At 33.9% G+C, this 24708-nt stretch overlaps 3 protein-coding genes across 3 annotated transcripts; 1 reads left to right on the top strand and 2 right to left on the bottom strand.

Moving 5' to 3' along the window:
- Window positions 1-347: 347 nt before the first annotated feature.
- LOC110811271 (protein TEEBE-like) lies at window positions 348-2026 on the bottom strand. Its single transcript, XM_022037699.2, has 3 exons — window positions 1863-2026; window positions 1217-1714; window positions 348-922 (listed from the first exon to the last, which is right to left on the bottom strand). The coding sequence occupies exons 1-3, from the start codon at window positions 1948-1950 to the stop codon at window positions 399-401; spliced, it is 1110 nt and encodes a 369-aa protein (XP_021893391.2). The 5' UTR covers window positions 1951-2026; the 3' UTR covers window positions 348-398.
- Window positions 2027-10021: 7995 nt separating this feature from the next.
- On the top strand, window positions 10022-14306 carry LOC110811263 (Leucine-rich repeat protein kinase family protein). Its single transcript, XM_022037690.2, has 2 exons — window positions 10022-13208; window positions 13438-14306. The coding sequence occupies exons 1-2, from the start codon at window positions 10868-10870 to the stop codon at window positions 13761-13763; spliced, it is 2667 nt and encodes an 888-aa protein (XP_021893382.1). The 5' UTR covers window positions 10022-10867; the 3' UTR covers window positions 13764-14306.
- A 566-nt stretch (window positions 14307-14872) lies between these two features.
- Window positions 14873-24666, bottom strand: LOC110811302 (uncharacterized). Its single transcript, XM_088210383.1, has 5 exons — window positions 21024-24666; window positions 20312-20419; window positions 20158-20212; window positions 15552-18125; window positions 14873-15075 (listed from the first exon to the last, which is right to left on the bottom strand). Exons 1-4 carry the CDS (start codon window positions 23619-23621, stop codon window positions 15556-15558), a joined length of 5331 nt encoding a protein of 1776 aa, XP_088066509.1. The 5' UTR covers window positions 23622-24666; the 3' UTR covers window positions 14873-15075; window positions 15552-15555.
- Window positions 24667-24708: the final 42 nt, after the last annotated feature.

The following is a 24708-nucleotide window of genomic DNA, read 5'->3' as shown; positions in this document are numbered from 1 at the left end:
GTTGTAAATGTACATAAGAAAAATACCTTACAACAATTATAATTTTAAAAAATGTATTATAGTAGATTGCTTCTTACTACATTTTTCTTCTAACTTTATTTATCATTGAATTAGATATAATAATTCCATAAAAATAAATAAATACAATAATAATGTAAAAAACTATTTAAATTATAAAAAAACTAAACAATATAATATAGTCACAGTTCAATTAAAATTTTATTAAATTCTCATCAGGTAATTGTTCAAATTATAAATTTTATGTGTCCGGCTAAGTAAATAACCCATGAGTTTCAAAATTTAAACATTCAGTATGCGTTTAATGTTTGTATTTTAACTCACGATGATAGCTAACTAAATTTATTTAGGACAAAACAAATTACTTAAGTTTATAAATATTAGGATCGAACAGAAAAAACTTTAACGTCGTCTAAAACAGGACCACACATGTAACCATAATCATGTAGCTTTGTATGATAATAAGCACTATAAAATGTGATTCTTGTCCTGTTTGACACAGCTTGAAACTTAAGAATCGCTAGTTTGAATCCACCTTTTCCTTGAGACGTGTATGGAACCTTGAGAGTTTTCATACCAGCAAATGCTTCAACCATCATGGATCCATGGCATCCATTTCTGGCATCTCCAATTTTGAATGAGAGGTTGTAAAATTTGTGCGGCACTGTTCTAATGACTTGAGCAATAGCACTCTCTTTCCCGGCCACAAGCTCAATTGCAGCAAAACCATAAGGAACATTAAAATGATTTTTATCTATGTATTTCACGGGTTTAAGGGATTCGATAATCCATCCAGGAAGTGGAGATATTAAGTCTTGAATTTTAGGAGGAATGAGAATGCCCGTTGAAAAATTTTTGAAAACATAAGGACCAGTCTCAAAATCACCGTTTTTGACCAGATTTCCTGTTAAAACAAAATATTTTTTTAATATTAGATATACGTAAATAAAGAGATCAAATATAAATATAAATATAAAAAAAATTACATTAAAATTAAATTAGACGGCAATAATTTTTTCGAAACAAACACGTCTATGATTTTTAACTACTAAAATTAACGTATAAATTAAATTAATGGAAATATAACTTCATCCACCCAAGTCTAGATAAATGATAATTTTTTAAAAAGAAAAAAAAAATGAGATTCAATTTAAAATTATATGCAAATCATTCAATTTAAAATTATATGTAATCTTACCTTTAGGATACTTGGGAGGCAAAATCTCTTTAATTGCAATAGCATCCAAGAGGGGTCCACAAGTGGGATCCTCTTGAACCCCTGGATTTTGAAATGTGACGGGAACAAATTTAGAAGCAGCCTTGAAAGCCCAAGCATACGTGTCTCCTCCATTGCTGCTATACAGAGTCTGAATCGGAAGGTCGCTGGACTGACCGGGGACCGAGACTCGTAACACCTCGTCTTGGGCGCAAGTCCTAGTGGCCCCAAACGTGAGGGAATAAATTGAGCCGGGCTTGACACGTACATACTGAGAAATAGAAGCCTCGTTGCCGAGCCTCACGGCGTGGACACCGCGGGGGACGGGGAAGTAGAACCCACCTGGTTGTGGCCCGCCCGAGATGTACTCCACCAAGCCTTTGATTTTCCAGTGAGGGAGTGAGTATTTGCCGATTATTACTGTTTTGTTGAGGCTTGCTTTGGAGGGGGGTTGCTCGAAGTCGCCATTTTTTAGTAGTCCTGGTGATTAAAAAAAAAAAAAATCAGTTTGGCTAATGGGTATAAACCTTATTAAAAGTTCAGTTTATAGTAAAGTTTCTGTGAAATTATGAACAGAATTAGTAGATTATACCTATGTGTAATTTTCGGAGTGGAAAAGAATGCTTACCGTCAAGATGTGGAGTAACAGGTGGAGAGGGAGAGCCATGGGAAAGAGAAAAAAGGAAATAAAAGCAAAGAGTGAGAAGCAGAGACATGGGTTTGATTTACAGAGCAAACAACTATAAGAAGCTTACTGGTGTGTGTGTGTGTGTGTGTCTATATATATATATATATATATATAGAAACCACCAAGACAAGAAGTGGGTATTTTTCTATGTAAAAATAGAAAGATACCATTCTGAAAATGGATTTGAATTAATTATCTTTAGAGTTGTTTATTTACACACTCAACTTTTGGTCAATTATAAAAAAAATAATAATTTGTTCAAAAGAAAGAAAGAAAGAGAAAAAAAAAAAGGGCAGTCAAGCAGATAAAGAAGAAGGTGAAGGAGCATGTTAGAGTGGCACGAAGATAGGCGGGAGATGTGTGACTCTGTGTCTTTATCAAAAATCGAAGCGGGCATTTGAACATAATTCTTGACAGACCCCACGTGATCTCTCCCGTTGGCTGCCGTGATTTGCTCTCCAGGTCCGGGTAGTTATGGCTTGAAATGATCAAGTCTCGGGTGGATCAATTGTTTATGTGCGCACACTAATTAATGCCCATGTTCCTAATTAAAGGATAATTACCCAATAATTATTGTTAAATCTATATTGTAGTAGTCCGATTGGATGCATTATTATTATTATTATTATTATTATAAAATTATTATATATATAAGACAAATTCTTATAATTTAAAGTTATAATGAATATTTTGGATCCAAAAACTAGCAGTTCGACCCGTTGAGCTTTCAGGACTCAAATAACTCAATTTTCTCTCGTTAACTATTTGGGTCAATGGATTAGTTCAATCCAAGACTTGAGATAACGGGTGTAGTCCGAAAAAAATTTCATAAGTGGTTGCTAATGGAGTTGTTATTTTTATATTTTTAAGTAAAATAAATTGATAAAACATTTAAATTGGCATAGTTATCAAAAATTAAGTGCTTAATAACATGTTTTTAGAAATTATAAATCAAAACAAATTATTATATAATCTTTCAACTATATACTCTATTATAGTTAGTTAGTAAAATTTTTTTTATAGATTTAGTTAATAATTAATTACATTACTTCAAAATGCAATTCTTCATGGTTTTTCATAACTTAAGTGAAAATTTTAATGTAATAAACTTTTGAACATACCGAAATTTACGTTACGAATTTTAAAATAGTCACGTTAAAATTTTAAAAATATTTATATATTAAAGATCCAATAAATTCAATATTAATTCATTCAGACGTGTCGATAAGATAAATGCGTTCATAGTGACTATAATGGATATTTCGTATCCGAAAACTAGCAGTTCGCCCCGTTAATCTTTTAGGACCCAAATGACTCAATTTTCTTCCGTTAACTATTTGGGTCAATATATTAGTTCGATTCAAAACTTGAGATAACGGGTGTAGTTCGAAAAAAGTTTCACAAATGGTTGCTAATAGAGTTGTTATTTTTATATTTTTAAATAAAATAAAGTGATAAAACATTTAAATTGTCATATTTATAAAAAATTAAGTGCTTAATTACATGTTTTTAAAAATTATAAACCGAAATAAAGAATAGATAAAAGATGAGAGGTTAGAAATATACCGAAATCAAATAGGTATTCAAATGATAAATACATATAATTAATTCCATATTCAATCTATTTATTATTAATTTGAAAAATAAGCATTTAAAAAAACTTAGACTAGCATTATATCCGCAGTGAGTCACTGCTTACATCTCAATTATAATCAAATCAGTTGAACTTTTTGGTCGAGAGACTTTGGAAAGTATGAAAACAAGAGCCAGAGGTACCAATTTTCGTACGAGGGTTGACTCTGTTTTAATGGGTCATGTGCAAGCTGCCGACCCATTGCCTTCGACTTTGAACGTGACCAAACATTTTTTTTAGGTTCAATTTATATTTTATAGTTTTTTTTCCTATTGAAAATGAAACAAAATATTCAAAAACAAAAAAAAAATGGAAGAACATTATTAGATAAATATTTTGTTTTACTCACAAATATTTAAGTACGATATTTAATATTAATTTAAAATACGTACCGAGTTAATTATTTCAATAAAAAAAGTACGATTATTATAAAAGATTATAAATTCAAGTTATGATATGTTTCGGTATACGTTTTTATTTAAAAATTATTTTTTATTGGTGTTTATAAATTAATTATTGATGAATATATGAATTTTTATTCAAAAAAATCGAGAGTAATTACTGACATGAAAAGATAAATTAAATTTTAATAGTATCAATATAGAGATTGTAATATAATCAATGTATTAAAATAATTTTTTGAATTCGGGTATGACAAATAGAATAGGTTATTAAAAGTGAAAAATATATTTTTATATATATTATCAACTTGGGCTCTATTATTATTATTATTTTTCTTTTACAACTTAGAACTAATATTTCGACGTACCAAAAATTAGTAAACTATAAATTTTAAATTGTCAAAAAATATAAAAGACTTAAATTACGATAAAAGTTAAATTACATAACATAAAAACAAATATTAAAATTAAATTGTACTATGTTGCTCTTTGAAGAGCACAGTACGATGAAAGTTATAAGCTGTGTTCGGGGGGGGAGTTATTGTCTATCATTGGCCTCTATGGTAGAATCAGTCGGGGGCCTATCAAATTTTATTTATAATTTTACATTTCACGTCTTTTTTTTCATATAAACACTTTTTTCAAATATTGTAAGTTCGTTACAAACATACCCGTAACCCTTTCGGGAGAACTATGCGTGTGTTTTTATAAGCCGTGGGTTCTAAATTTCTAACTTTTTTTCGAGCATTTCATGCCCATTTCATATTAAAGCCCATTAATGAGTTACAAAAGCCCATTAAGATAGAATTATGTTATTTTATAAATTTTTATTAAAAATAATATGTTATATTATATTTTGTTCATAACCCAAAAAGAAAAAAAAAGAGTCAACAATGGCGGGTACGCAGCTAGGGTTTTGTCCTCGCGTTAGGACACATGCTACACGCACCCCTTTCAATTCTTTTGCCACCTTGCTCGCTTAATTTGCCTTTTCGGTGCACGGTACGTTGCTTTTTCATAGTTTCATTTCATGCTATTATCATTTCTTTTTCGTGGTATTTTTATGATTTTCAACGTGGAAGTCTATACATACTTTTTTTACACACGTATAGTAAAATATTGCATCTTATTCCTTTTAACATTATGTTTATTACATATACATTAACCGCAAGTCAATGTACTATATCTTAAATTATGAGTTTAAGGGTATTGTTGTAAATAACGAATGTTTTCTCTATTACATGTATAGAGAGAGAGAGAGAGAGAGAGAGAGAGAGAGAGGGAGAGGGAGAGAGAGAGAGAGAGAGAGAGGGAGAGAGGGAGAGGGAGAGAGAGAGGGAGAGAGGGAGAGAGGGAGAGAGAGAGAGAGGGAGAGAGAGGGAGAGAGGGAGAGAGGGAGAGAGAGAGAGAGAGGGAGAGAGGGAGAGAGAGAGAGAGAGAGAGAGAGAGAGAGAGAGAGGGACAATGCATGATAGAAGAGTCATGATGGATGTCTGGTAAAGAGAGAGCGGAGTCCCAATCAAAAATAGATTCTGCCATTTGCTTTTCCTTGTGGCCGTAACGATGACATTCACCAGACTGTGGGTCTTCCCAACCCCACAAACCCATCACCCTTCTCGCATCCCCCATTCCCCACCACCCACTCCACCACTACACACACACACACACACACGTATATATATATATGTGTGTGTGTATCAATCATATTCTTACTTCATAAAAGATTATAGATATGAGAGAGGCAGATTTGGGTCACATTATTACTTGTAAATTATCAAGTGCTTGATAGATTTTCTTAATTAGTAAAAAAAGTAAGCTACATAATTTAAACCGCAATCATTAAACTATACTCTATTTACTAAAATAATTTTATGATAAAAAATTAGTAACCCAGCAAATTATAACTCCCACCAAAATAAGACCGTCCAAAAGACAAGTACAATCCCACAAAGTTTTATTTGTTGGTTCAATTATTATTATTATATTTGAATAAATTATTGATAGCAAGAGACTTAAGCGTTAAGATTAAATTAAACTAGATCTGAAAATAACGAAAAAAAATATCGTATTAAATAAAAAAAATAAATACGAAAGCGTTACTGAATTTATAATGAAAGAAATATGAACGTAATTTTTTAAGTTTTTATATCCTCTATTTTTTGTACGAAATAACGTAATAGAAAAATCATATGTCTAATTTTGATACCATAATCGTCTTATTATAGACAAACCGTGCATGTTAAATTTTTATGTTTCTAATTTGATTGGTCATAAAATTAAAAATTACAAAGTTGGTATCTACGCATAAAATAGAGTTTATGTTTTAATTTGATGCATTGAAACTCAATGTATCATCGACCGTATCGGATCGTTTATAACTGGTCTCAATTAATCTGATGGTCTTTTGTGCACAGTAATTTATGCGTATAAATTCACGTAGTAAATTTAAAAGACAGCGTTAAATTTTTATCAAAATTCATCGAGTATTTATTTATGCATTAAAATTACGTGCGCGTATGTGTGTGTGTATATATATATATATAATAAAAATCATAAAAGACCAAATTCAAATAATTAAAAAATATGGAACACAAATCAACTCAACTAAATCTAATTTGCAAAAGATGTCTCCTTTGTTAATGAGTTACCAAATTGTCAATCGTGCCAACTTAAGACGAAGCATTGGGGAAACAAGTTTGACGAGAGGGGATTTTGAAATTATTTAACGTCACAACTCTTTGACCCAACGTCTACTCACATTCAAATAATTGTTTAATCAAAATATTTAATGCTTAATTATGATTAACAATAATTATAATTAAACTAATCACGTTTATGACATCACGAATCCTCCAAATACTGCCGTTTCTATCGTTTGCATGCAGATGACATAACATGCAAACACGTACATATACATATATACATATATATGCATGTGATTATATTGTATTTTATTTTAATTAAATCAACCATAAAAATAAGAGGATTTTATATTTTATTTTTAATATTTCGGTGAAATATATATACATATCAATATATGGGATTAAGATAAAACTCTTATACGGCATATTTTTAATTAATTACTAAATAATATTTAAGCTAGGTGATTTGGGAAAAATAATGATTAAAATAAGATTTTAATATGGTCTTCCCGTATATATAATATATATGTTTGAAATAATTAAAAGGAAAAATACTTAAACAGAATGATTAGAGGCTTAATTATGAGATTAGTGGCGCCACCATGGGGGATTGCACCGCCACATACTTGATATTTGTACTCCCGTCTTTCCATCGAACTGCTGGATTCCTGCATTAATTACGCCCTAATCAATGTTTTAATCTTACTTAAGAAAAATATTATTAAAAAAAAAAATTGGATTATATTAACTAACAATAAAATAAATTACCCGCGACTATTTTTACCGTAATCATGAGAAAAAGGTGGCAAGCATTTATATACTATGGAAGTCTATGATGCTGTCTCCCCCCTTTTTTTTTTTTTACTAATAAATTTAATTTTAATTTTATTAAATTAAATATTATAAGATATTCAAACCAAAGTTTAGTCTGTGTATATATTTATTTATTAATATTTATGTTTTCTCTTTTTATATATTTCCAAGGAAAGCAAGGGAATGTGAATTCTGTGACATTCTTATATCTTGCTTTTTACGTCTTACACACACATATATATATATATATATGTATGTATGTATGTATGTATGTTTATGTATAAATATAACACGTATATTATATATATGCAGTGTATATATATATATATATACACACATACATAGTTTTTACATGGGGGTGTGCATGGTCAGAGGTCAGAGGCCAGTAGTATCACACAGGCGTATCTTGTCCCTACTTGTCTCGGGGATGCCACAACACTTTTTATGGGCTGTTGTGGGTCACAGCCCCACTCACCACATGAGTCAAATAATTCTTTCCCTTTTTCTATATATATATATATATATATATATATAAATTCATTATATACAAATTGTTTTGCAAATCATCTAAGTTTTAGGTTATAATTAGGATTAAATTAATTTTTAAATTTAATAACGCATTCTAACTTGTCGTGCTGCTGATGTCACCGTCTCACGTAAAATTTTTAAAAAAATTTAATTTCATTATTACAAAGTTAATTATTTCGAACCCCAAAATATTACTTGTAGATTTATAATTCAATTAATTACATACTATTAAATTTTTACTACCAAGTTAAGTTTGATTATTAATATATATATATATATATATATTCGTAACTTGTAAAATATTATTATTTTTTTAAAAAAATTTTAGATTAATTTTTACGTACGAATATTTAATTATGTCAAAATCTAATTTATTCATATACCGTTCCATTTGTAATTTTCAATCAGAGTCGAGAGGAACATATTGTCCGTAGGGACTTCAATAATTCACAAGGTAACAAAAGAGAAAACAAAAGCACCCAAAAAAAAAAAAGGTCACAACAACATTATACTTAGCTTCCCATCAATTATTAACTAGTCTTTATTTTAAAATATTTTATTTATTATTTAAAAAAAAAATCACGTAAAATAAATAAATAAATAAAAATATTTCATGTATCTAACAAAATTTTAATAAATTATTTTGTATAAATTACACATATATAAATATTTATAAATTAAAAATATAAATTATAGTTGGTTATTTATTTATATTTAGGGTCTTAATAAAATGAATAGAGAATAAATTTATTTTATTATTTACATTTTAAATCATTTGGTGGGTATTATTAGTAAACTTAATTGCCAACATTAATATATAAATATATATAACAAAATTTATAAATAATTACAGTTAGTACGTATTATATAAGACCCAAGACTTATGACAAATATATTTATTACGAACATCAAATCCAATACCAGAAATTTTCTGCCCCACTCTAAATAGCTAAATCACTATTTTCTCGGCAACCAAACAAACATTTATCACCAACTCTCACTGTTTGTGTTGGGAAACAGTGAATCACAATAGGCATTATGTTTACACAACGTGGCGTTGAAGAAACAACGAATGGACAATCAAACTATTTCAACATTCAAAATGAATACATATATATATATATATACATACATACATACATACATATTTAAATTATCTAAAATTATTTGAATCCACATGCATATAATTATTTTTGGTAACATATATAACCATTAATTTATTCTGATTAATTTTTTTTTTCTATATAAGTACATTTCTCCTACAATTTTTCCAATAAAATATACAATAATAATATTATTTTTTAAATTTTAATATTAATTTTTATTATATAAAATTGTATAATCGCATTGTATTATCAGCATGTATATATATATATATATATAGACATCATTTCATTAGCCAATTATCCCATAATTTATCTATATTTAAAAATGGTAATGGGAATTTGTATAAATATTTGGTGTAAAAATGTTTTAATACTAAATTTTTTTAATATTATTAAAAATATTCGTCGATAATTTTTAGATTAAGTGCAAAATTATTAAATTAATCTGAACTTTATCCCATAATTAAAATTAGATGAGTAAGAAATTGAAAATGCATATATGGTGTGTCTCACTTTTATCTACACCATAAATAGTACCTCACAGGAATTAAGGGAATCCTAGGTTTAGGTGTGTGTATATATATATATATATGTGTGTGTGTGTGTAGCTAGGGCAGCTTTATTTAGTAACAAAAAACTTTTATAGGGTTTTATGCTAATTAATTAAAACAATTAACTAAATTAATTAGTAATTAATATAGGGTTTAAATTATTAAGAAGGATTAGTAGAGATGGACAAGAATTAATTCAATAATCAAATCACATAATTGAAAACATATTTAGAATAAATATTTTTTTTGTGACACCTGAAATTCTGTAAACAAAATGGAATAAAATATTTGAAGTTGAAGTTATAATTAAATTAATAATGGGAATGTTTAGTGGGTAATTAGCACTGGTATAATATACATAATTACAGACCTCTTGAATATATATGTCCTTTAGAATTATCATACTGGATGATAATGTTTTTTGATCAGCCGCACTTGGCAGAGAGGAAATTATTTTTAATGCACGACTTCATTCACTCCTCACTGTCCATCTCTCGTGAAAAAGCCATTACGTGAGAAAAGAATTCCTCTCCTTTTCAGACCCACAAAAAAATCTCTCTCTTCCAAAATCACCTGCACCAGAACTCAGTACAACTCCTCCTGCAATCTGTTCTTCCTCTTTTGCTTTGCTTTTTTTTTTTTTTTTTTTTTTCTCTGTTTCTCATTGAGTAGCACTTTTTTTCTTCTCTAGTCTTTTTTCTTGTTTGGTTCAGCAATCGTGTCCTGTGACATAGTGAACGCGTGCCGTAGTATTTCATATAGACTTGTGGACCATCTTCTGTAGTGCAGTCCCTCTTGTTGTATTGTACATCTTTTGTTTGATTCTTCTTTCTTTTTTTTTTTGGATTTGGTTTTCAAATCATTCACGGTTTTTCAAGTTTTGGTCAGTACGGTTCATTCTTTTCTTTATACTGCAAGTGTTTGATCGATCTCCGGTATAGAGTTCTTGATTTCTTCATCTGATTTCTAAAGATTGATCTGAAGTGGGATTTTGTTTCTTTAATGGTCTTCAATTCGATAGAGGTTTTTCCAAGTTGGGTTTTTTTCTGTGAGGCATTTTCTCTCCGGACGAGCAGGGGAGACAAACGAAGTAAGCTTTTGAGAGAGGAGAAACGGTTTCAATTGGAAAGTAATGTTAGTGGAGGAAAAAGCAAGGGAGATTTTGTTTTTTGGTCACTGGTTTCTGGCACCCATTTGATCGCTTTTTTGGTGTTTGGTGAAGAAGAAGACTGAGTTATCGAGTATCGAGAAAGTTTTACCCGTCGTCAACAATGGCGTTTCTATGCATGCTGTCAATTCTGGTAATCGGGCTTCTATCAAAGTCTCAGCTTGTGGGAGCTCAGCTCAGTGATCAAGCTACATTGCTTGCCATTAACAGAGAGTTGGCAGTGCCTGGATGGGGTGCCAATGACACAGATTTCTGCAAATGGAACCGCATTAGCTGCGGCTTGAACAATTTGTTTGTCGAGAGTCTTGATCTTTCTCGGCTTCAGCTTCGAGGTAATGTGTCTCTTATCTCTGAGCTTAAAGCATTGAAGGAACTTGACCTTTCTAGTAACAGTTTCAGTGGACCTATACCTCCAACTTTTGGCAATCTCTCAAAGCTTGAATTCCTTGATTTGTCTATGAATAAGTTTAGTGGTCAAATACCATCCGAGTTGGGTAGTCTTAGAAACCTCAGATCATTGAATCTTTCAAATAACTTTCTTGTGGGAGAGATACCTGATGAGCTTCAAGGGCTAGAGAACTTAGAGGACTTTCAAATTTCTAGCAATAAGTTAACTGGTTCCATACCACATTGGGTTGGAAATCTGACCAATTTGAGAGTTTTCACTGCTTATGAGAATGAGTTAAGGGGTGAAATTCCGGATAATCTAGGATTGGCATCTGAACTTAAGTTGTTGAACCTTCACTCCAACAATTTAACTGGGTCAATACCAAAAAGCATTTTTGCTATGGGGAAGCTGGAAGTTTTGGTGCTGACACAAAACAGATTGACTGGTGATCTTCCTGGACTAGTTGGGATATGTAAGGGACTCTCTAGCATCCGAATTGGGTATAATGACCTCGTAGGAGTCATCCCTAAGGAAATAGGAAATGTTAGTAGCCTCACATATTTTGAAGCCGATAACAACAATCTATCTGGTGAGATCGTCCCTGAGTTTGCTCAATGTTCTAATCTCACACTCCTAAATCTAGCTTCAAATGGGTTTACTGGATCCATTCCTTTGGAGCTTGGGCAGCTTGTGAATCTTCAGGAATTGATTCTTTCAGGCAACAGTCTTCATGGAGATATCCCAGAATCAATTCTTGGTTGCAAGAACTTAAATAAACTTGATCTAAGCAATAACAGACTCAATGGTACGGTACCAAGTAAAATCTGCAACATGTCAAGGCTGCAGTACTTGCTTATGGGTCAGAATTCAATAAAAGGGGAGATACCCCATGAAATTGGAAGCTGTCTGAAACTGCTTGAATTGCAAATGGGTAGTAATTATTTGACAGGAACCGTCCCTCCAGAGATTGGTCATATAAGAAACTTGCAGATAGCTTTGAATTTGAGCTTCAATCATCTCCATGGACCACTTCCTCCTGAGTTAGGGAAGCTTGACAAGCTGGTTTCTTTGGATGTATCGAACAATCAGCTCTCTGGAACCATTCCACCTGCACTGAAGGGCATGTTGAGCTTGATTGAGGTTAATTTCTCAAACAATCTACTTACTGGGCCAGTACCCACCTTTGTACCATTCCAGAAGAGTCCATCTACAAGCTTTCTTGGCAATAAAGGGCTGTGTGGAGAGCCATTGAGCTCATTCTGTGGAGATTCAAATGGTCCAGAGCACCAGAACTACCACCACAAGGTTTCTTACAGGATCATACTAGCTGTTATTGGTTCCGGTCTCACAGTTTTTGTATCAGTCACTATAGTTGTCCTGCTATTCATGATGCGGGAAAGACAGGAAAAAGTGGCCAAAAGTGCAAATGTTGAAGAGGAAGTAGCAAATGACCAACCAGCAATAATAGCAGGAAATATCTTTGTTGAGAATCTTAGACAGGCAATAGACCTTGATGCTGTTGTCAAGGCAACTTTCAAGGATTCAAATAAGCTCAACAGTGGGACATTCAGTACCATTTACAAGGCAGTTATGCCTTCTGGGTTGATTATTTCAGTTAAGAGTCTGAAGTCTATGGATAGGACAATAATTCATCATCAGAACAAGATGATTAGAGAGCTTGAAAGACTAAGCAAGCTTTGTCATGATAATCTAGTGCGACCAATTGGATTTGTAATTTATGAAGATGTTGCTCTTTTGCTACATCATTATTTACCCAATGGAACTCTAGCTCAGCTTCTCCATGAATCCACAAAGGCACCTGATTACCAACCAGACTGGCCTAAGAGACTGTCTATTGCAATTGGAGTAGCAGAAGGGCTGGCATTCCTCCATCACCTGGCGATAATCCACCTGGATATCTCTTCTGGTAACGTGCATCTTGATGCGGATTTCAAACCTTTGGTTGGAGAAATTGAGATATCAAAGCTCTTAGATCCCTCTAAAGGTACTGCAAGTATCAGTGCAGTTGCAGGCTCGTTTGGCTATATTCCTCCAGGTGAAATATATTTTCTTCAATGTAAACTAATTCCACATGGTCCAAATATAAAGAATCTAATGGTTTATATATTTGTTAGGCACCTTTCTCTTATACCAAAGTATGGTGTTGGTTTAAATTTAAGAAATGTGAATCAATTTGGGATATGATAATCTGTTAGTGCACCCACTCTCTTAAAGCATCTTCTCATCTCACTAATTACTGTAATTTCCTTTTGTTTCCTTTTCAGAATATGCATATACGATGCAAGTTACAGCACCGGGAAATGTATATAGCTATGGAGTTGTTTTGCTAGAGATCTTAACAACCAGGCTACCTGTGGATGAGGATTTTGGTGAAGGTGTAGATTTGGTGAAGTGGGTTCATGGAGCTCCATCAAGAGGAGAAACACCAGAACAGATTCTTGACGCCAGGCTTAGCACAGTTTCATTCAACTGGAGGAGAGAAATGCTTGCAGCTCTAAAGATAGCATTACTCTGCACTGACACCACGCCAGCTAAACGACCAAAAATGAAGAAAGTGGTCGAAATGCTTCAAGAAATAAAGCAAAACTGATAATCAATGGAGCACATCCTACATTCTTGAACCAAATTTGATCAAGATTCCGGCAAACAGAATTTCCTTGCTGCAAGATATGCAAAGTAACAACTATGTACAACAATTACTTGGGATTCCCTCCCACAAATGATCAGGACTCCCGGATGCATCCCTTCTTAGGTCAGGCAAAGCAACTAGTCAAGTCCAAGTGTTTTTCAAATTATATGTCTGCATCTTTTATATCAAAATGGTTTATGATTAGTGGCAGCTTGAGATCTTTGTGGGTTTTGTTAACAAAGTAGGGAATTGGTCAGTGGAAGGAGGGTGGTGGAGTTAGGAGAAGAGATCAGGTGAGTTCTGTTGCATATTTTTCCAGAATAGTAATGTTGAAGTTTCTGAATTTTGATATTCCCATCAGGAATTGATCTCAACCATGGATTACTTTCTATTTGAATGAAGTGCCCATTTATGCTTGCCAAATATTTTGGCTTCCTGTTTTGCTATTTGCTTTGTATAGTTCTTTCAAAACAATAAAACTTCCTGATTGTGGTATTCTTTTCACTATCTTCCTTTTTTTTTTTTCTGTTCTTCAGGCATTGACGTGAAATGGAACAATTTCAGTAGAAACTGTTGGTTTAAAACAGAAGATTGAATTATAAAGGCTTAGCTTTCAGGGTTGAATTCTCTCAGATTAGGTTGACAGAATCTTTTTTATGAATTCTTTTCTTTTTTTGCCTGAATGACCTGCTTTAATCGATATAATCTCTAAACATAAAAATTACATTGGAAATAAAAATACCCTAATCTTTCATTCTTACACTGGTTGGTTACCCACAAGCCTTAGGCTCTTTCAAAATTAAAAAGGAAAATTAAAAACTGCAACTCAAAATTATACAATAAACATTCAATTGAAGCTAGAATTGTTGCTCCCTCAACTGAGAATAGAAGTACATTATTCTGTAAATCAATATAAAATGGAATTTCCTTTTTCGTTTGTACCAAGCAGGCAACATTCACAACCGAAGTATATATTCTTTCTTCTTTGCTAGCTTAAGTACCTCCATAACTACTACTATCAGAAAAGAACAAATGCAACAGAGGGATGCTATGATTTGAATAACAACAAATTAAATCACGGAAACTTGTACCTTTCACCGTTAAATTTAACAATATACAATCACTTGTATGTAATACAGACATACGATCAGAACAGACACACACACATATATATTTATGATGGATGACAGAGATGTGAACCAGCTTGTCTTTCTTTTCCAATTACTAGATGGGGTCAGGACATCAGGCAGATTCACTCCCGGTGCACCCTTGGCTGCAACATATAAGATAACCAATGAAGAAGAAATTTGAAGATATGGAAAATATAGACTATATCCTTTTGCGTCAAAGAGTGAAGTGATAATTTGAGTAATCAGTTATATTCCAAAAGCGAATAAAAGAATTTCTCTAATTTATAATTTATATCAAATATTTCAATTAGAATCAAATTTTTGGGTTGAAAGCGTGAATGAAGCATAAAGCTTTTATATTTTATTCTAAAATTTAAACAGAATTCAAAGTACCTAGTCCTAGTGACACTTGAAATACTAAATTTTGAAGATTTAATCTAATAGGTATGCATGACTGATTAGTTATTGGGTGGACTAGAATGCCGTTTGTTCACTAACAAAGAATCTATCCCGGTGCTCTGAAACAAAGAGATAAAGAATTAACAGTCATGATTGATAACTATGGCAAAAAGAAAAACAAGAGATCATAGAGATAAAGAGAGATGAATTGGGTGCTTACCTAATTATTGAGTAGGCTCAGGTGCGATCTTCAACCCATCAATATAAAATTCAGGGACATGGGCAATCTTGGGCCAGTCCTGGCCTCCCATGGGAGGTTGGCATCTGCGGCTTAATTCTGGGCTGCATCGAAAAATGATCAATTCCTTAAGGGAGGACAGGTTTTGCATCCCTTGTGGCAAAGCTGTCAGTTTCAGGCAATTCAAAATGCGAAGCTTTTGAAGTGACAAGAGAGTTTCAAGCTCATCGGGCAAAGCCTTTAGTTCTGGAAGAAAGTCAATGCTAATGTTGCATAAGATATTAGCAGAAGCTTGGAGAAGCCATAGAGGCAATGCTTCCAACTTTGGCAATGCTTTAATCACCAAAGTCCTTAAGCTGGAGAGATCACAGCTGCCATCTTCAGTCTCTTCTTCCGCTGTCAAAAAATCAAGATTAAGGATAGAGCAATTGGAGATTATCAATGTGTCTAATGCCTTCAAATATTTGATGCTGCAAGGCAATGACCTCAATAGAGGACATCCATCAATAACCAATATCTGAAGGGCTTTGAGGCATTGCATTCCTTTGAATAAGCTTTCAAGATTGCAACAAGCAACAATTTTCAAATGCCTAAGTGAACTCAAGCATGCTATCCCATTCTCTGTGGGTAAACACCTCTCTTGCGTTGTTATTACCAAGGTTTGGAGATTAAACAGGCTTCCCATGTTAGCAGGCAACCTTTTAAGTCCCAAACAGTGATTCAGGTTAAGAGTTTGCAAACTTTTGAGCCTGCACATTGATGCTGGGATTTCCCTGAGTTTCCGATTAAACGTCAGATTTACATACCTTAAATGCTTAAGCATACTAATTGAGTTTGGTATCTCTTCAAAATTTGAGTCCACTAAAGAAAACACCCGAAGATACAAAAACCTGGATACGCAAATATCTAGAATGGATTTGCCGACAAGCGGTGAATGCTGCTCCCGTGACTTTTCATCTGGGAACAGAAAAATGGAACTCACACTTTTCGATTTCTTTAAGAATTCGGAAAGTTGTTCGCTAGACATGTCAATGCTGGAAGAAAGTGACAAATGCCTAACATTTTCAGAAACATTTTGCATAGTGGAGCTTATTCTTGAATGCTCAGTGGCTGCTACTTGTCTCACAAGATCGTGAATGCCATTTGGCATCCTTACAGAAAATAAAAAAGGAAAGGGCATATTGTCATGGAAACAAATGAATGATCTAAATATCAGCTCCTTCAAATATTGCATGCCTGTCTCTCCCAATCCCTTACTACCATCCGATGATATAAGTATAAGATTATTAGCCATCCAAAAGTTGATCAAAGAAGCACTAGAGATTAAATGTCCCTTTTCAAACACTGAACAAAATGCCAAACAAGGCTTTAAGCAAGAAGGCAAGAGAGAAAAACTTAAATTCAATGCTGGTTCAATCCCATCTTCCTTACTTTGTTGATTCCATATCTCACTATCCCTCACAAACAACCAGTCACGCTCATTAGTACATTTATAAAGTGAGCATCCTAAGCATCTAACAGAGAATGGGATCCCTCTACACTTCTTAACAATCTGTTCACCAATTTTTACAAGGTTTGGATATTTTTCCTCTTGCCCTTCCTCAAAAGCACATTTTTTAAACATGGACAAACATTCATCATCTGAAAGACCTTGTAAGTGGTATGGTGAAACAGTGCCCACAGATTGGGCAACTTGTTCTCTACGTGTAGTAATAATTATCTTACTTCCTCTACCACCATTCATCAACAACTGTTTCAACTTGTTCCACTTTGCAAGATGGTGATTTTGCACATCCTCAAGGATGAGCAGAAATCTCCTAGCACTCAGAAGCATCTTCAAATGAGTTTGCAATTGCTCGATATCTAAATCATCACAAATTTCACCAGTTGAATATCTAATCATATATTTGATCATTTTACGTAGATCAAAATCCTCAGGCACTGGCATCATTATCTTTATTTCAAATTGCATAGCAAACCACTCATCAAAGAACACCATTTCTGCCAATATAGTTTTCCCAAGACCACTGGTTCCAACTATTGGAAGAACATGCAAAAATTCTTCATCATCTAAGCACATCAACTGTTGTATAATATTCTCCTTATCATTGTCTCTTCCAACAATGTCAGAGACTTGCAAATAGGAGTGATGAATCTCCCTATCCTTGTGCACAAAAGGCATATCGAGTTGCTCGACAAAATCAAATGCAGGTTTCTGGGCTGCAATCTCATCTAGTCTTTTTCCTAACTTCTTGACCTTAGACCACATTTTGACACAAGATGCTAACCAGTTTGATGATGGGAAGAGTTTGAGATGGTATACCTTTTCTTTAGTTCCTTCCCGATTAGCTACTTGCTTCTGCAAAACTTCCAGCTCCAAATCATCCAGAAAATCTTCCATCTCATAAAGAATGACTTTAAGCTGGCCCAGCCACGTGCTGAGCTCGCTGTTTCTTGCTTGCTTCTCATCAGCATCCAAGAGCATGGATTTGATGCTTGTCAATGTGCTTCTGAGCTTTTGGAGATCACTGCTGAAAGCCCATGCCAAGCTGATATCTTTAAAAGAGAGGGACCCCAACTTGTTTAAAACTTTATCAGCAATTCCCATAGTATATCCAACCATGTTATGTATATAGAAAGGGCAATAAAACCGGCACAATATGTGAAATTGATTGAGGTACTAGTACTTTAGATAAACAGAACAGAGGGTTAATTTTGAATTATCAATGTCTGAAGGTATATATATGAGCAGTATTAGATTCATAATTGAATAGCTAAGATTCCAGTGACTTTTCCTCAGGCATAAATCAACTAACAGTTGTCTGAAAGTCAAGTCAAGCATATATTCTTTCCTTTTAAAAAAGTAGAAAGTAAAGGATATTAAAAGGAAAAAATACATACATATTACTTTTGAGTGAAGTATTTTCGCATATATCCAACAATTAGCGAGTTATAAAGTATTTTTATATAATTTATCTTCTTAATAATATAACACATGATGAAAAGTATCTTAGATAATTACTGGCAGCTTCATACTCTTTGATTAATTTGTATTGCCTAATGCAGTCAGCATGTCTGCAGAGGAATGATGTTCTAAACACACGTTAGACTCTTTGTCCCTTCTGAACTCAAGTATCTTTTTCATTGTCAAGCAAATGGTTCCAACAGAAACATCAACCCAGCAAACAGGAGTTGCAAAAAGTGATTCTGCCCTCCCACATAAAATATGAACTAACAAAATACACTAACCTGATTCAAGCATTTAGCATTAAAAATATGATAAATACGTATATATGTGTTTTATTTATATGATATGTGTGTATGTATACACATGTATATGGGCAAATATGAATAAGCCATACCACGTAACAGTCCAGAACACATTTAAGCATGGTGAGATTGAGATCGTACCAAACATCAGTTCCAATATAGAAGATCCAATAAACAAGTTTCATATCGCTTTTACATTTAGTTACACATTACTAGACAAACAGAATTCCCAATTAAACCCATGTCTAGAATAAGTAAACAAGTAAGAAGGAACGCACATGGCATTATCCAGGGACCAAGACATGGCTACCTGCAAGAATCAAGGCCAGGCTAAACACTGTAACTTCTAACAAAGATCACAAGCAGTAAAAACCAATGGATTGAAATGGCAAGCTAAATGTATATTATGTTAAGGGTGGGATATGACAATCAAATTCTTTTTTTGAGATAAATATGACAATCAAATTCTTGCAAGGCCATTCTCAACAGGAATCATTTATGAACATATTACATTCCCTCCCCTCCCCCTCCCCCAAAGTTTGCTGTATCATACAGAAACCACCAAACTTTTCAAAACTGAACAAAAAACAACCTAATTTCTAAGCTAATATACACTCTGTCCCCTAAGATTTGCTGTATCATACAGAAACCATCTAATATTTTAAAACTGAACAAAAAACACCATAATTTATAAGTTATTACACAGGGCATTACTATCTACTTTTCAAAAGATTCTATTAATATTTTTCATCACTTCATCATATAATACCGTTAACATTCAAAATACATTGATCTATCACTTTAAAATACCTAAAAGAAACAAGAAAACTAATATTAGCAGAAATCTGTGTTATTTTATTTACTTTTTGCTGGTTGTTTTCATTCTGTTTTATTTTCCATAATTCTCGTTCTTTTTTTTTTCTTTTTGTTTCTGTTCTAGAATACCAACCAAAAAAAACGATGGGCAAATTATGTTTTTGCCTATGAAATTTGTTGTATTATAAATTTTCCACTTTTAAAAACTACATAAGAAGTATACTATTTTGCAGGATACTGATCGTCGAATAGTCCCCTGTTCTATGACGCCACTCACAATCTTAACTCATCATTCAATTTTTAGGAAAGCAACGTGCATTAAATAATCCCCAAACACGATTTAAATAACGAAAGCCATGGCAGACTTGTGGAGTAAAAATCTCTGTTTCTCCATGCTTGATATATCTGTGTATGCGTGGAATCTCGCGTGCGTGTATATAAAAGAAAGCATCATTTATTAAAGTAATAATCTGTACAAAGATATCGGCTTGTTTGCAAGAACCTGAATTAAGCTGGAGATGACCCGACTCGCCTGATAACCCTCGATCTGTCAAACCCTGATTTACCACCCACGCAGAGAATTAAGAGCTTTGACATTTCAATTTCTCCAAGATTCCAACCGAATGGCTTCAAGTCATAAGCAAGATGCACGTTACCAGAAGAGACATCATCAGTGGCGATAGCTGATCTCTTGCTGCTTCAGTGGAGGGAGGAATTAATGGCGGGAAACCCTTCTGCAACTTTCGCATTTCATCATTAAGGTTTTAATTTTTTTTTACTCAAATTTTCAATTTCACCATTAATGCTTTAATTATTGTAATTAAATTTCTGATTTTTTATTTTTATTTTATATTTAAATTAAAACATTTAATTAATTTATAAATTAAAGAAATAGATTTACACGTTATTATTATAAGAAAATAATATTATTTTTTGTTATATAAATATACACTTCCACAAAAATTTGTAAAAAGCTATTTTTCCTGCCGTCAATTTTTTTTTATCAGTTATAAAAGAAATATATTTAATATTGTAAAATATTATATACTGACATATTTATCTAATTATTATTTAAAACACGTGTATCAACCATTGGAAATTCACGCTGTTTTATCTACACAATATAGAATCTTGAATACAACATGAAGGTATAGATGTAGAAAATTACAATCATAGATATTATATATATATAGCCATCCGAGTTAGCTTTCATAAATCAATCAAATAAATAGAAGATAAAAAGTAAGCCTGTTCAACATAACTCGAGTTCAACGAGACCTGCAATGGTTGAGAAAAAGATTAAGAGTTGTTATATTGGCACAAGTGAGAAATATGAGTGAAAGATTAAAAATGATACTTACACTATTATTTGCTTGAATTGTAAGTGATCCCATCAAGCTTGACCACAGGAACATGAGCAATTTTCTCCCAGTCTGCTCCTCCCTTGTAGCATCTCGCACTAAGGCCAATGCAGGATGAGATCGACAGCTCGTTGAGAGAAGTGAGTTGCTTCATTCCTTCGGGGAGAGACTTCAATTCTGGGCAAGCTTGAAGCTTAAGTGTGTTGAGTGATGACAGATCTTTCGTCCACACGGGCAGTTCTGTCAAGTTGTAGGAGCCTTCAATCTTTATATATCGCAGAGTAGTTGCAGATGCTTGAATCCAGAGTGGCAATGCCAACAACTCTGGCAAACCTCCGAGCTTCAGGGTCCGAAGTCTTGATGGCCCCACTGATTCCTCTGGAAAATCAAGATTAAGCCTGTTGCAGTATTGGATGACCAAAGTCTCTAATGCAGGCAGGCCCAAGATACTGCGTGGTAAAGCTTCTAAACTTGGACAGAGAACGATAGACAATGATCGAAGGTTCACTAAGAGGTGCATATCGATTAAATTTTCCAGATTCTCACATGCTGCAAGTACCAAACTCCGTAGAGAAGTGATGTTTCCTATTCCAGAGTCTGTCAGACGCTCCTCTTGTGTGGTTAGCGTCAAATGCCTGAGGCTGATCAAGTTCCGCATACCATCTGGCAACTTTACAAGCTCTGAACAACCTGAAAATCGAAAAGTCTGCAGGCTTTGCAGCTTGGAAACAGCTTTAGGGAGTTTCTCAATCCGTTGATTCACAGATATATCAAAATATCTCAAATGCATCAGCTTACTGATAGAACTTGGTAACACTTCAAAAGAAGAGTTACTTAAATCTAGGAATCTCAGGTACTTGAATCTAGGTATGCATGCATCTACAAATGATTGATTATCCAGACTTTGGAAGAGGATATCTACTTCTGGAAAAGTAATTGTGCGCACATTCCTTAACATGCTCAAACACTTCGGAACTTGTTGGCCATTGGGCAGTTCAAATTCTGTAAATGACAAATGTCGAACACTTTCGTCAACCTCTTGTGCCGCACTGTAGACAATGCTGCAATCATTTTGAGCCATAGACAAGCAGAGATCATGAATGAGGTCATGCATAGAAAATGTATAGTAGTAACCTCTATCACGAAAATCTTCAAAAAACGATCTCATCCACAACTCTTTAACATATTGCTCGCCTACTTCTTCCAAATCTTGATCCTTGTTTGGAGAACGAATCAGATTATGTGCCATCCAGAATTGAATTAGATCCTCACTGTCAAATTCAAAGCGTTTGGGAAAAATAGAACAATAAACAAAACACCGTTTCAAATGAGATGGCATCTCATCATAGCTCAATCTCAATGCTGGTAAGATATCGTTTTCACTCTGTTCTAATTCCCATATTCCATTGTTTTTTATCAATAACCAGTCACGCTTATCTCTCTTGGAGTAAAGTAGGCTCCCTACAGTTCTCACTGCAAGAGGGACCCCTTTACATTTTGTAACAATTTCTTCACCAATTTCCAAGAGCTCGGGGTGTCTTTTAGCAGCTTTAGGATCTCCAAATGCCCACTGCACAAACAATGACATGGATTCCTTAGGGGAAAGGCCTTTTAAGTCATGTGTTGAGACATTGTTAGTGCCTCCCATTACATTGGCAACCTGTGGACTGCGTGTGGTCACTATGACCTTGCTTCCACTATCACCAACCTCTAACAAACCCATCAAATCCATCCATGTTTGACGATCATCACTCCAAACGTCATCTAACACCAGTAGGAACCGCCTACCTAACAAAGCATCTCGCAAACACTTGTGCAACTGTTCCATATTAAACTTATCACAGTCCTCCCCTGTTGCAGATTTAATCATGTCTTTGAGCACATTGCTGACAACAAAATTCTGAGACACACACACCCACATTCTACACGGAAAGTGCTTGACTACTTGTTCATTATTGTACACCAACTTTGTTAGTGATGTTTTTCCTAGGCCTCCAATCCCAACTATGGGGACAACAGAGACATTTCTAGCAGTGAGGTTATTAAAACCGATCAAGGTTTTTATAATTTTCTTCCTGTCCTCATCTCTTCCGATAACATTAGAAGTTTGCACATACGAGTAGGTGGTGTCTCTGTACCTTTCCTTATGCATGAGGGACTTGTCATCATTTCCTTGCTCAACGAGTTCATGAAATCTAGCCTTCTGGGCTGCAATCTCATCGAGCTTCTCCCTAACATCCTTAATTCTATGACTCATTCTAAAGCGGAATGCTAGTGGATTTGAGGCAGAAAAAAAGTGGCGTACCTTTTGGGTTATGCTTTCTTGATTGACAACTTGAGCACGTAGTGTCTCTGCTGCAAATTCATCAACCACGTCTTCAATGTCGTAGAAGATGTCTTTGAGTTGCTTTAGCCAATGTCTGATATTTTCATCACTGGCTTGCTTCTTCTCGGCATCTTTAAGGACTAATTGGACAGTGCCCATAGTGCTTCGAAGCTTTTCTAGTTCAGTTTTGACACCATATGCCATCCGGACCTCCTCATAAGCCAGGTCTCCAAGCTCCTGCAACACTTTGTTAGCAGCACTGAAAACAAATGCAGCCATTTTTGTTATCAACTAGGTGGATAACAATCTTGCTTATAATTGATATTTTGGACAATGAAGTGTGGAGGTTGGATGACTGTGTGCTGTATTATATAGCACAAAAGGATTGTGTTTTTGCCAACTATATTAACATATATTTGACATTCTGAAGCAACTAAGCACAAGTAAAGTACTTATTCTTGAGAGAAATTTAAGGACTAGCTTTGCATGAGTTAGGTTACTTAGCACTATCATCAGGTATAATATTCTGCCTCAGAAACAAAAGTGAGCGAACTATTTTCTGTCTTTGGTTATTCCTTTCTCTTTTTTAGCCAAAGCCTAGAATGTGACAAGTCAAGTGTATATCCTTCCCTTATTTGCTAGTTCAAGAATGTCTTTAATCATCAATGGAACATTGTAAAGACAGCTTAAAAGTAATATATTTAATGTTGCACAACCCAGCAACTTGAACTTTTCAAGTGAACTTACAAGTGACCAAGAACAAACGGATAAGTAGAAGACATATATAGATCAATCAAAAATCGGGGGGAAAAACAGTCCTTATCTCCAGAAAGAACAGCACTAAATTTTATCAAATCTGGATTGCCACCTCATGTTATTTTTTCACAAAAGAGTTTCAGCACTGCTACAGAAACTGAATCTCCTAGGAATTATATCGAACTGTTGAGCTCCAATCAGTTCAAACAAAAAATTACCGTAAGCTGTTAAAATAACATTCATTTGCAAAGTGTAGCTAAGTATAGATCATTTTGTGTTTCTTCTTCCTCTTTCTCCGAGAGATTCTTCTCTTCCTATTTGATTTCCTGCTACAAACAACAACAACTCTCGTATCCTCCGCTCGCTCACAGTCACAAAACCAGCAACTCGGCGACAGCACAGTCGGAAATCACATTCCTTGTCATCGTAATCGTCAATGGACGGAGAAAACATCCAATCCTTGCCCCTACTTTTCTGCGCAGGGAAGACTTCTTCGTCTCCTGTGCCCTGTGCAGGGTGCAGGGTAGAGGGATTTCCCCTTGGCTGCTAGTGAAAATAAAATTTTTATTTTAATTTATCCCCTTTATTTTTAATAATTAATCCAGTCATA

This window comes from Carica papaya, chromosome 8 (genome assembly GCF_054855325.1).
Source record: "Carica papaya isolate Zhongbai chromosome 8, ASM5485532v1, whole genome shotgun sequence".
Lineage (NCBI taxonomy): Eukaryota > Viridiplantae > Streptophyta > Magnoliopsida > Brassicales > Caricaceae > Carica > Carica papaya.
The sequence above is the reverse complement of the archived record's forward strand: the minus strand, read 5'-3'. Positions and strand labels throughout refer to the sequence as shown.